Below are 12,488 nucleotides of genomic sequence, written 5' to 3'. Positions count from 1 at the left end.
CTGTGATCATAAATTATGAACAAGATCAGTTGAACAAAATTGACATTTAAAATTATATTTATTCAGGCCCTGTATCTTAACTGTATATCATCTACACTTGAGAACTACATGAGAAGGACTGACATTTCAGAGCCAGACAGAGCATCAGCTCAGATCCTATTGTAGAGAAACTCTTGCAATTAGGATAGAAACATTCACTCCAACAGAACGCTACAATCTCAACAGTGACCACAGTGTAACAAAGCCTTCTCACTTCTTACTTGTGAGAATGCTAAGGGCCAATTACAGTCAACCATTACAGTGACAAGAGGCTAGTGGCTGAAGGCAGCCATGAAGCTGACAGTGACTTGATTCTGCAACAGAGATGAAAGAAAATGAGTTCCTTAGTATTCAGTGTGAGTAATCAGCTTCTCATCTGCATCCATCTTTCCCCAAATTGGATTTCACTGCCTTTTTATATCTATCTTTAAAAAAGACACACACAAACCTACACGAGTATCTACAGCAGGGGAAAAATTCCTTTGGCTTGGCAAAGATAATCAAATAGATCCAAGGAGCACCATCATCTTCATCATTAAACAAACAAAATTAATAGTGTTTTCTTCATCCACTCACACACAATCTGGATAGTTTGGAGACAGTCAACTAATTTCTGTTCAGCCTTTTTTTTTTTTTTTTTTTTTTTTTTTTTTAAATCAGCCGACTCTTAATTCTCTCTCATTAAAATTGCAGTCTGTACAACAACTACATGCTTTTAAATCTTTACACACAAGTACCATTCCAAGTACAAAAAAACTTCGAGAAAGTGTGAAAGCCTCGGTTTGGCTCACAGTTAAACAGTGCACAGTCAGTCAGCTCCTTCTGTGTCTTCTTTGTAAAAACATAAAATCAACTGTTCTCCTTGACTGCACAAATGACTAATTATTGACACAGTACTAGTCAAACGTTAAAAAGCCAACAGTTTTCTCAGCTCTGACATGAAACGAAAATGTTCTCAACAGACACAATTGTGGCTAAACATTAGGGATGTAACGATTAATTGTAAGGCAGTTAAAAATCGATTCATAGGTATCACGATTGACATTGATACTTTGAAAATTGAATCACAGTATTTTTTTTTAAACAGCAGAGGGCGCTATATATTTATCCCTTCTCTTGTCCAGCAGTGTACGTGGCGGGCGGAATCTGCTACTGCTTTCTTTCTGGCCGCATTCTACTCTTAATTATGTTCATAAAAGATTCCTTACCCCTTTAGCACCGAAAGAATATCTATAATATTTACGTGAATATCTGTAAAAGTCACGTTTTTTTATTAGCTCTGTCTGCTAGCATAGCATTTCTTCTTCACTGCTAGAATCTGCATGCCAACCGAACACTGGGTTACCAGCGCCCTCTGCTAGTCCAAACAAATATCGGACGTAAATCAGTGAAATGACTGTTTTTTTTTTTTGCTTTTTTTTTAAGTCCAATTGTAAGGCACAAAATACATTTTCACTTTTAAAAAAAAAAGAACTATTATGCAGTTTTGCATTGTTTACTATAGAAACAGAATTTAAATTAATAGGCTTCTTCTCCATTTGTATTATTCCTTTATTTATTTCATTCAAGATTTATTTTTAGGGAAGTAACCTATCAACTGTCAGCTAAGTTAGCTGACACATACTACCTCATTTAAAATTGAATCAGTCTTTTGAATAAAATGTTATTTTTTGTCTATACCAGTGTCTGTAAGTATTTGTTAGTGGAGGATCTATACCAGGGGTCACCAACCTTTTTGAAACCAAGAGCTACTTCTTGGGTACTGATTAATGCGAAGGGCTACCAGTTTGATACACACTTAAATAATAATTAGGGAGATTTTCAAAAGAGCGGGGGGGGGGGGGGGGTAGTTTGCTTTTTAAAGAGAAAATGAAATATTTCAATTTCACAGTGTTCTTTTATTTGAAAAACACATATAAAGTAAAGAACAAATTCCACAGTACCTGTGCAAATGGTAAATGGTGGTAGTAGTAGAATAAATAAAATAAATAACATAAAATTAAACAAAAAAGGCATACATTGCATAAATTATCCATCAATCTATGCAATGTATGCTTGAAACAAAAATAATCAACAAAAGGAAAATTAAACATAGCTACAACAACGGCTATAACCATAACAGAAACACTTCCCTACACATGGTTGGATTTGATTTTCTCCCGACTTCCTCACTGACATTGTCCGGGCGGACCATCCTTCACTGAGCGTCGTTTCCGGCCGGACAATAATAACGATTACACCTCTTCTTATGCGGTGTAATCGTTATTATTATTACAACAATATTATTATTACAATAATATAATTACACCGCATAAGAAGAGGAAGAAGAGTCTTCTTCCTCTTCTTATGCGGTGTAATCGTTATTATTGTCCGGCTGGAAACGACGCTCAGTGAAGGATGGTCCGCCCGGACAATGTCGGGCAGAAATCAGGAGAAAATCGGGACAATGGTGGCCCCGGGAGATTTTCGGGAGGTACACTGAAATTCGGGAGTTTCCCGGGAAAATCGGGAGGGTTGGCAAGTATGTATTAAACACAAAAAACACTTTACATTTTAAGTGTTTATATATATGTATTGTCATTTCTAAGTTACATGTAAGTGTGATTTAAACAAGAATAGCTAAATAAATAAATCTCTATATATAAAAGCTCACTGGTAAGTGCTGCTATTTGAGCTATTTTTAGAACAGGCCAGCGGGCGACTCATCTGGTCCTTACGGGCGACCTGGTGCCCGCGGGCACCGCGTTGGTGACCCCTGATCTATACCAACCATGAGTAGCTCTCTAACTACAGTCATTGATTCAACAAATAACTTTTAGCTTTAAAGTAAGGCTAAAATAAAGATATATTTAAAAAAAAATTCAGCTTTACTGAATTTGGCTTTCAAAGAGTTATATATTTCAAAATTGTCCACGCTGGTGACGCTCGCTTGTGCACCACACAATCCCCATATGCTGTGAAAAATTCCTGGTGAGAACCCTGGTCCTTTAGATGTGTTTCTTTTTTTTTTTTTTTTTTAATTGAAAAAAGTTGCAAATAATTTGTTTATTGGTAATATATTAAACATTTATTTTGGGTATATACATATTTATTACAGGTACGCTTTAAACTTAACTATTTGTCTGGGATTCATGTTATCAATACAGTCTTGCTATAGAAGCGTATATAGTCTGACAAGAATTCACACCCTGAGTTAGTATGAATTATTAATAACTGCTATACAGCTTTATTCCTCTATTATAGAGGTGGCACCCCAAAATATCAAACATATAAATTCATAATATGACATTATTAATCCTCCTACATTACAATTACATTAAAATTGTCATTACCATACATTGTTTACCATACGTTGGTTATGATAGAAAACCTGAGGTTATAAAACCTCCAACACACTGTTTCACACTGCACATTTTAACCAGAAATACTGCAAAAAAATGTAAACATATTACCAATTTCACCAAGTTTACCAAAATTATATAATGACACAGTGCACTATTAATACCATTGTACCCTGCCATGCTGCTCTGCCGCTCAGTGTATCATCTATATTTAGACTGGCATTCCTTTAAGAAATCCACAAAGCAGTAGCTGTCCTGTAATTACAAAATTCAACAATAGCTGAAAGGTTTACACCAGGACATCACTGCACAATCGAAAAATGTATAAGCTTTTTCCAAAGTTAATTTAAGTTTCTTAACTAAAGTGAGAGAATTTGAAGGAAAATCCATCCGTCCATTTTCCAACCCATTTTCTCCTTTTCATGGTCTCCAGGCCTCGATAGATAGATAGATAGATAGATAGATAGATAGATAGATAGATAGATAGATAGATAGATAGATAGATAGATAGATAGATAGATAGATAGATAGATAGTCAAATTAAAAAAATTAGGGGAAAGTTTTGTTTTACCTTAATTTGTATCCATTTAGGCAATGCCTATTTTTTTCTGTTAGATTCTTCTGTTTATTTGTTTTGTGCAATACAAAGAGATCTAGAGAGGTTTTGTGTCACATGATTAATCATTTATTAAAAAAGAGATATATTGATCGAGTACATTGTTTAATGCAGCCCTATAATTAAGATACATTTTTAATGAATGAATACAAGTGAAAAAGTCACCTTCAAACAACTGGGGATGACTCTGTAACATATTCACTAGCAAGAAAACTCTTGCTAAGATTAAGGGATATTTCCACTATATTGTTGATGGTTTACAATAGTGTCAGTAGAACTTAAGGAAGAGTAAATCCCCTTTGTCCAAATACATGTGATTATGAAATGACAGCATTGCATGCCATCTCAACGGGACATGTTGAGTTGTTTCGTGATAACTGGAAATAATGATATTACTTAATTGCTCAATGTTTATTCATTAAACCTGTGAGATTTGTCCATGAAAGGCTGCCACAGTATTTGCTTTAGCTTTACAGGATGTGTACAAGATATACAGTATTTGCCCTACCTCAAATCAAACAATTTGCTACTAAACTCCATCAGCAAGCTCTACTTGTGCATAAAAATAAAATTGAGTGTTGAAGCAGAGAAATGAGAGAATGGACAGCTTGTACGAAGGCAGGAAGCTATGTACAATCTGTGCTACATAAGAGTTCAATGTGATTGGTTGTAACGTGAACCAACAGTCTATTATTGTATTGTTTTATGTTATTACGTTATGTGTGTTAAGCCATGCAAAAAAGGAACACACTAAAGACAACACTGCTGTGTAATTACATTAAATGTACCTTTAGGTGAAGAGCGCAGATCGCTCCTTGCATCCATGCAAGTGGAGAGTGGACATTGTTGCTGATGACCAGTGACTTGCAGTCAGGGTAGGCAAGGTAGGCAGTGCCTACCCAAGGGTGAATTGATATTTTGATTATTTTTTTTAATTATAATATAATTAAAAATTATTTATTTTTCCATTTCTGATAGCCTACAGTACCTATAAGTTTGAAAGTGTCAGCATTTTGTGCTTTTCATAGCCCAAATGACTAAACATCGCTATTTCCTGGTACGGCAGAGACGCTGCACAAGTCTCACTCCACTGTAAGGCAGGAGGAGGTCACACCCCCTTCCAAAGGCACATTGCTGCTTACTTACATTACTGCCTCTTTTCTCATAGTGTATTTTTCTGTGTTTGCGCATGCGCAGTCAGTTTCCCAATATGAAAGCAATTTATGTAAATAGGCAGCTCTCTATGCTGCCTTTGGACGTAACCGTGCTATGGTAAATGCTATACGTATGTTCAGAGTGCATTAGTGAATTGATACAGCGTGGCCACTGCTCTAGCTAGTGGGCGGGATAACACTACAGGAAGGATGAGCGCTAGAGACGATAAATAAACTTTCTTTTGAGAAAAAACCACAGCTTTTAAACGATGGGAGACCAACAGCTGAGCTACCAGAGCTTCAGCAAAAGTAAGGACAGAAAATTGTTCGTTCTTTCCACAGTGAATGGTAGGATTGGCTTTGTGGATGTGCCTCAATGAGGCTGTTCTGAGATGTTGTTGCTGTTGTTGTTGTCATTTTCTCCGTGTTTCTGTGTTTCCAACACAAACAACGGATGTGCTGTCGTGTCATGAGATATATCTTGTTGGGAGAGTATGGAGGCTATATTAAATAATTGTTTATTTCTTTAATGGTGTTTTACAATGTTGATTTTGTTAGATTAACACTTTTGCCAGGCGAAACATATGAAATTGTCATTGGTGTCGACATTGATGGTCTCAATTTGCAACTCCCTGCCTACCCAACCCTAGTGTTCACGGCACGTCACTGCTGATGACACAACTAAACTACCATAGTGGTGTCAGAGTGAAATGAGAGCATATGGCACTGAGAGAAAAGTCAGAGAAAAGACTTCCCTATTGTGATAAAATAGCAAGTTCTCCCTTCTGAATATAAGCCTGGGAATTTCAGCCATGTGCAGGTTTCTCTTTTGATCACCCTGAAAAACAACAGAAACAGGCCAGCACCTCTCTAAAGCTCAAATCCCATGAAGAAAGGGGCTCATTCTAGTCAAGTGCTAAAATTCCACTGCATGTGTCACGCTGCTTAATAAGTTCGGCCCTGGTTTATACCGTCAGTAGGCTGCATCAGAAAAAAACACAACAAAACCGAAAACTAAACTTACACATATCCAGTGTACATTTGCAAAATATGACTTTAAATTAAGTCAATGAAGTTGCTACTAATCAGTGCAATGTTCTGATGAAACATGGGTAGCTTTATCAACAGTTTTGCCATCATGTGAACCGGGATGTTCATAGTTAACCAATAACAAAAACTTAAACCAATTAATACTAACTGTTAATATGTTTAATAAAGTGAGCAAAACTGAGCTCTGTATGGAACAATTTCACCCAAAAAGATGATGAGGTAATTTGCAAAATATGTGGTACAGCCAGAGACGGTTTTTGCTATGAGCAATGTAAGGGACCACCCAGGGCGGAATCTGTGTAGGGGTGCACACAACAGAGCTGATATGTTTCCATTAAATGTCAAAGTGCTAATTTCCACCACATGTGTATGCAGTCCAGCAGAGCTGTGTAACTGCCCTCTGCAACAGATACGCAGTCCTTCTATTTTTTCCGGACGCCAGAGCAATGCTGAATAAATGCAACATTGTGTGCTGCATGCGGGACAGGAAGTAGAGTAAAGACAGAATTAAAAATCTAGTTTATTTTAAAAAATAAAATACTCTGTGTTCAAGGCGGATCTGTTGGTGCCTATCTCTAGCTTTCTTCAGGCGTTAGGTGGACAGGGCGGCAGTGGATCGGATTTCACATATAAATACTGCACTTATCCATGATTAAATCACAATAATCTCCACAAAAGCGGAAGATCTACAGGGCTTTTGCTCCTCTCAAAGGACACAATGAACTTTGGCTATGTGGTTCTCTTTGTATTGACTGCAACTCGCTATATCGTGCAATTATGCATGAATTAGCAAGATCTCTTGAGTTCTTACTGCAACAGATACGCATCACAGGCGAAGGTTGTGGGGTTTGCAGCACTAGAGATTATGCAGCAATTAGGGAGCAGTTTTTCATCTAGTGAAAATCCATTGTAAGTTAGCTGAGTGGGCACATGGGCGCCTCTGTTATCATGTCAACTTGCCACTGAGAGTAATAAAGGTTGTGTGTGCCCCGTGTGCCGAGTGCAGCTGGCGTGGCAGAAATGTGTCTGAACTCGGCCAGTCTGTCTCAGAGTCTTATTCTCAGAGGAAAAGTGGTGGGGTGAGGGATAAACCGACATCTGGGTGATGGATCCAAGTTTTGTTTCCACCTGTACCATTCGGTACAGCATCCATGGTTCAATACTGACTTGTTAATCCCATTTTTTATGGTTTGAAATATAGGATGTTTATTTCAAAGGATCTCCCTGATTTTGGGGGATCTGCGATCGGCCGATCCTTACATATAAAACCAATCTTTTCTGCCATACTTTTCTACCTCCGCAAAAGTCTTAAAGTCCATCTTAATGTCAGCCACTGTCCCCTTCTACTGTGAGATGACAGACAGGCCCCGCTCTCCAGCTCATGCTTCTGCTACACGCCTTAACAACAACAGTGACCCGCAGCATGGTTAGCCCAGCATCCCTGCAGTTCAGTAGTGTTACTCTCAAAAAGAGAGCAAAGGATGGCAATTTATAATTTGTGTAACGTGGAAATAAGTCTTGGTGGAGCTGTAAACAAAACTCTACCTGATTCACCATTTAAGAAACCACCAAACCACTGAGTATGCAGTATTTGAAGCTAGCAATCAAGCAAATGTTAAAGCTAGGGGGAGCTAGGAGCCCTGACTAAGGTAAAAGTGACTGCAATGAGTCTGTGCCTGTACTCGCTGCAAAGCGACGAGGAGCAAAATGATGGAGTTTCATGGCATTGGATAACAAGAACAAGCTGCAGCTAATGTAGCTACAAGTGACTATAATAAGTATGTGAGAACAACTAACCTGTGCCATGTTCATTTTGTCATCACCTTTTGATTTGTGAAAATGTTACACATGCTGCACTTTATTTTATGTAGAACGTTTGACTTTTAGGAACTTTTATTCTGTAAGCTGTCGTAAGTTATTTTTTGATTGATATTTTTACATTTAAATATCCGCAAAGCTGCTGAATTTGTATTTTTTTTTTTTCTTTTTGCACTACAAGGAAACCTAAAACCCAGGAAACTTTATTGGTGCTTTATTGGTGATATTTTTTGAATCATCTACCTCAAACCTCATGATTTTCTTTATTTGTAAAACCAACCCTTTATTTTTGTGAAAGAGCTCCAAACATGTCTGCAGTGTAACCTGTTTAATTTGTTTTTAAAATGTTAAAATGAAAGATTAAAGGAACTGATATAATTTAGTATTTTGGACAGCAATGTTCGAAACTTTTCATTTATATTTGCGATAACTACCTCAGCAGTAGTTAAAACAACACATTTGTATTGTTTCATGGATATTGTTCAATGTTTTACAATAAAATAAGATTGAAACAATCAATGTGTATGATGTCAGTTATAAAAAAAAAAAATTTCTTTCGGCCAAAATCGGAATTGGCAGGTCAGGCTTTTAAAAATTGGTGATTGACCAGAAAATTTGGCGCACCCCTCTTTTTTTTTGCCTGTGTGCCTCTGAGTCAGTGCACAGGGATAATGACACCCTGCCGTGAGTTAATAAGCCAGTCACAACACGCTAAAATTTGGTGATGCTGACAAAATTCAATTGTAATCGCCGGTGTTCAACCCATCACGCACTCACGTTGTAAAAAAATAAAGAAGTATAATATTTATATTCAAATTCATATACTAGTTGAATACAGCCCTGTGAGAAAATCCTAGTAAAGTTCATAAAAAGTTTATAGGATTAAAAATAAACCATGGAGAGGTTCATGGTTAGCTCAGCTTATTTGACCATGTCTCTAAAAAGAATCAGAATCGTTCATAGTCAGACGATGTCCAACCCTCCTTCGACTCTCACTGCTGCCCTGACTCCTGATCACAGAAACACGTATGGTTACGGGTTGGCATTTGAGAGCCAAAATTCAGGTTCCAGAAAAGTTTATTCATTTGTCACCCATACCAGGTAGACAACGAAAAAGTTATCCTGCATTTACTCTGTGTTGATATTAATTTCCTGTTTTGCAAAAGTTTAGGCAGTGCCAAACTAAGCCATGATCGAAATAATTTTTAATATCCAAGTGAGTAGGCAGCTCTTAAGATTTGTAAGAAAAACAGGTCACACTGCAGTATCGTCATGAATCGGTATCAGCCAATACTACGCAACTGGGTGTCGGTATCAAAAAAAGGGCATCGGAACAAAACTACTTACTATACCTCTTTATTCACAATTATTTTAATTAAACCTACTCACCACAGATTGCAAAGTCCACAGATGATCATTTTTATCGGACAGTGATTGTTTTTGATGCAAGATGGTCCCAAAATGACATGAAATCTTGTTCTCACCCAATAGCAAAATTAAATTGTAATAGCCGGGTTTCCACCCATAGAGGGCAGTCACTCTTACATTTCACAACAAAATACGCCAAATTGAAATACTTTAACTAAAATGTTGATAGTTGGACCAGGATCATCCAACAGCACTACTTCATACTCAAATACATTTGTTTTAAGCAGAAAAAAGTGGTTTTGAAGTTTAGTTACACTTTAAGTGCAACAAGCAGCAGACTAATCCATGTAGGGAAGACACACACACGCACACACACAAGGCCATGTCCCTTGAGTGAAATGTCCTCATTTACACATATGTTGCCTGTATATTGGGCACCATGTTTGTGGTGGCAGTGCAAAGCAACAGTCGGTTCACACTGAGCAGATTGACTGACACTTCAGAGACATCATCTCAAACCCTTGACAATCTTTCTGTGAAAAACCATTTGCTCCATTCATGGCACTGCTCTTTTAATAATTATGTCATAAACTCTGTCTCTAACCATCCAAATTGCAGGGAACCATTCAAGATATGGTGATTTTCCACAGCATAAGACACAGATGTATGAAGACTCATTCACTAAGTGCCTTCTTCTACTGACATGTTGATTTAATTGTGTGACATTCTATGCTTTATGCAACTGTGCATCTACATGCATCAACATAAATGTAAAAACATAAAATCCAGCCTTCATGGAAATGTTCAATAAATTACCTGATATTTTATTCTTCCTATATTGTTGTCCCTACTGATTTGAACAAACAAAAATATCATCAAGCACAAATCCATCAGAACCAGTACTACCCTCTTTCAAAATGTGTACCACAAGAGTGCATCTGTTGGACATCCGTGTCCCCACAATTAACCTCTTGCTTGATTTTTAATTTTTTTTTTATTATTGGTTTCATCCCCTTGTCTGTTTTTACAGTTTGTTTGAACATTTCTTTAAAAACAATATATTTCACAAAATATGTATTGATCACTTTATGAACTGAAAGGTGTATACAAATCCATTATAAAGACAAATTAGTCTCAAATCTCACATTTTCTTTTTTCTAAACAAAATCCTTCATTATGATTAGAATAGTACCACTTCTAACAAAGTAACAATTTAAATACCATTGTGTATTGATTAGGGCTGGGTGGTAAATTGAGTTTTCTATTTCGGCAATATAGAAAATTACAATATTGCCTATAGCAATAGATACGGTATATATACTGTATATATATATTCTATAGCTTACTATGTATTAAAATACTTGTTTTAGGAGTAGCTGCTTTTGCTACTTCTCAGAACAGCATTAAAAGTACAGTTAGATGGATTGATGAGTGTGTCCTAACCCAGATCTACCACTAAACAAGCCACACTACAGAACTCACTCACACATGCTGTCCCTTATACGAGGAAAAAGACGAGGGGAAAAAAAAAAAGGGAAAAAAAAGGCACATATTGTGCAGCTGTTTGTTAATAAATGTGCCTGTGTGGCATTTTGCATAAATAAATTTAACCCTTACCTGTCTTTCTGGTCAGACTCCATTTGAATTAAAATTATCGAGATTCATATCGTATTTTTGCCATTTTGAGAAAAAATATTGAGATATGAGTTTTGGTCCTTATCGCTTAGCTGAGTTTACATTTGACCAATTGATCACAGTGCATGTATTTTATACTTAACAAAGCCATTTTAATTGATAAATGAGACACTGTGTTGAACCTGGTTTGGCCAGCACACCTTATGTTTATTTCATGTTTCATTAAACTCATAATGATAACGGACTGAAGCTGTATAAACCAAGTGTGAGTATCTTTACAGAGATGATGCAGGGATAAGTCCGCACAGTGAAATGAAACGTGTCTAAGTTGTGATGGCTGAGTTACTTTCCATCACCTACCGTCCTCCTTTTCATCAAACACGGGTCTCTTTGAAGAACTGTTGGCTCCCATCCTCTTCTTCCACTTTCCCCAGTGAAACATTGAAGGTCTGATTGCATTCCTCGCTATGGAAGAGAAACTACACCTCTGCGTTGGGCACCCTCTTCAACATGACACAGCCATGCCTTCCTCCTATTCCCACCTAGTCCAGAAACTGGTCCGAGTCCTGCCTTTACTGTGGGGACGTCGGTGACATCGGTGATCTTACACACTGGACACTAAGTTGGAACTCAGAGATCATCACACGGCGCTGGGGGTGTTTTTTTTCCGCAGTCAAACCCACAGACTTGTTTTTGTTGGTTTGCGCTTGGACTCAAAGCTACGTCGAGTTAGAGAACACACAACAGGAAGCCGTCTGTGGGAGCCTTAACAATAAAAGCACACTTCTGATGCAAGGCATTGCGTTTTAAAAGTAAATCACATTGAGTGAACAAAGGATGTACTTTTCTAATGCAATATCGAACGGATTGCTGACGTGAATGAGCAGTCCGTGTGTTAGTCAAATAACGGACTGTTCAGAGCGTTTCATTATTAATTTATTTTTAAGATAATGACTACCTAATTTCATATCCTAATTCAGACATTGTATGTGTCCACAAGACAGTGTTTCTACTTACTTACTGTCATCAAACTACCATATATTCATCCCATGTTATAAAATATGTATGAATGCACACTAAGAAAAAAAAATTAATAACTTAATTTTAACAGTTGTATCTCTGTCACTGTGGAAAGCAGGCCCGTACACATTGGAAATGGCAGCAAAAAAAAAAAAAAAAAATTCTAAATCAGAGTAAACTGTCTATCTATAGCTATCTACAGTATATATATATATATATATATATATATATATATATATATATATATATATATATATATATATATATATATATATATATATGTATGATGATTCAAGTGAAATTAATCTGTTAAAAGATTATGAATTTTATTTTGAAAGATAATAAACGGAATCTGCTCTTTTAGGCAATCGTTGAACCGGCTTTTGTGTGAGCAGTGTGAGAGTTGTTGGCCAGTGACTGTAGCTTGACGTATATTCGGAGCCGTCG

General features: G+C 36.9%; 1 protein-coding gene across 9 annotated transcripts in view; it reads right to left on the bottom strand.

Moving 5' to 3' along the window:
• stk32c (serine/threonine kinase 32C) overlaps positions 1-11,750 on the bottom strand; it is a 250,272-nt gene extending 238,522 nt beyond the window's left edge. For 8 of the 9 annotated variants that reach the window (XR_003675562.1, XR_003675560.1, XR_003675561.1 and 5 more), the window contains exon 1: positions 11,382-11,750. Coding sequence is in view for 2 of the 9 variants with exons in the window: in XM_028467685.1 (XP_028323486.1) it covers positions 11,382-11,463 (82 nt within the window). In the remaining 7 variants the exon portion in view is untranslated. The remainder of the gene's footprint in view (positions 1-11,381) is intronic. The other variant, XM_028467689.1, reaches the window with a different exon arrangement.
• Positions 11,751-12,488: the final 738 nt, after the last annotated feature.

This window comes from Gouania willdenowi, chromosome 15, assembly GCF_900634775.1.
Source record: "Gouania willdenowi chromosome 15, fGouWil2.1, whole genome shotgun sequence".
Classification (NCBI taxonomy): Eukaryota; Metazoa; Chordata; class Actinopteri; order Blenniiformes; family Gobiesocidae; genus Gouania; species Gouania willdenowi.
This window is presented reverse-complemented; position numbering and strand designations above follow the sequence as displayed.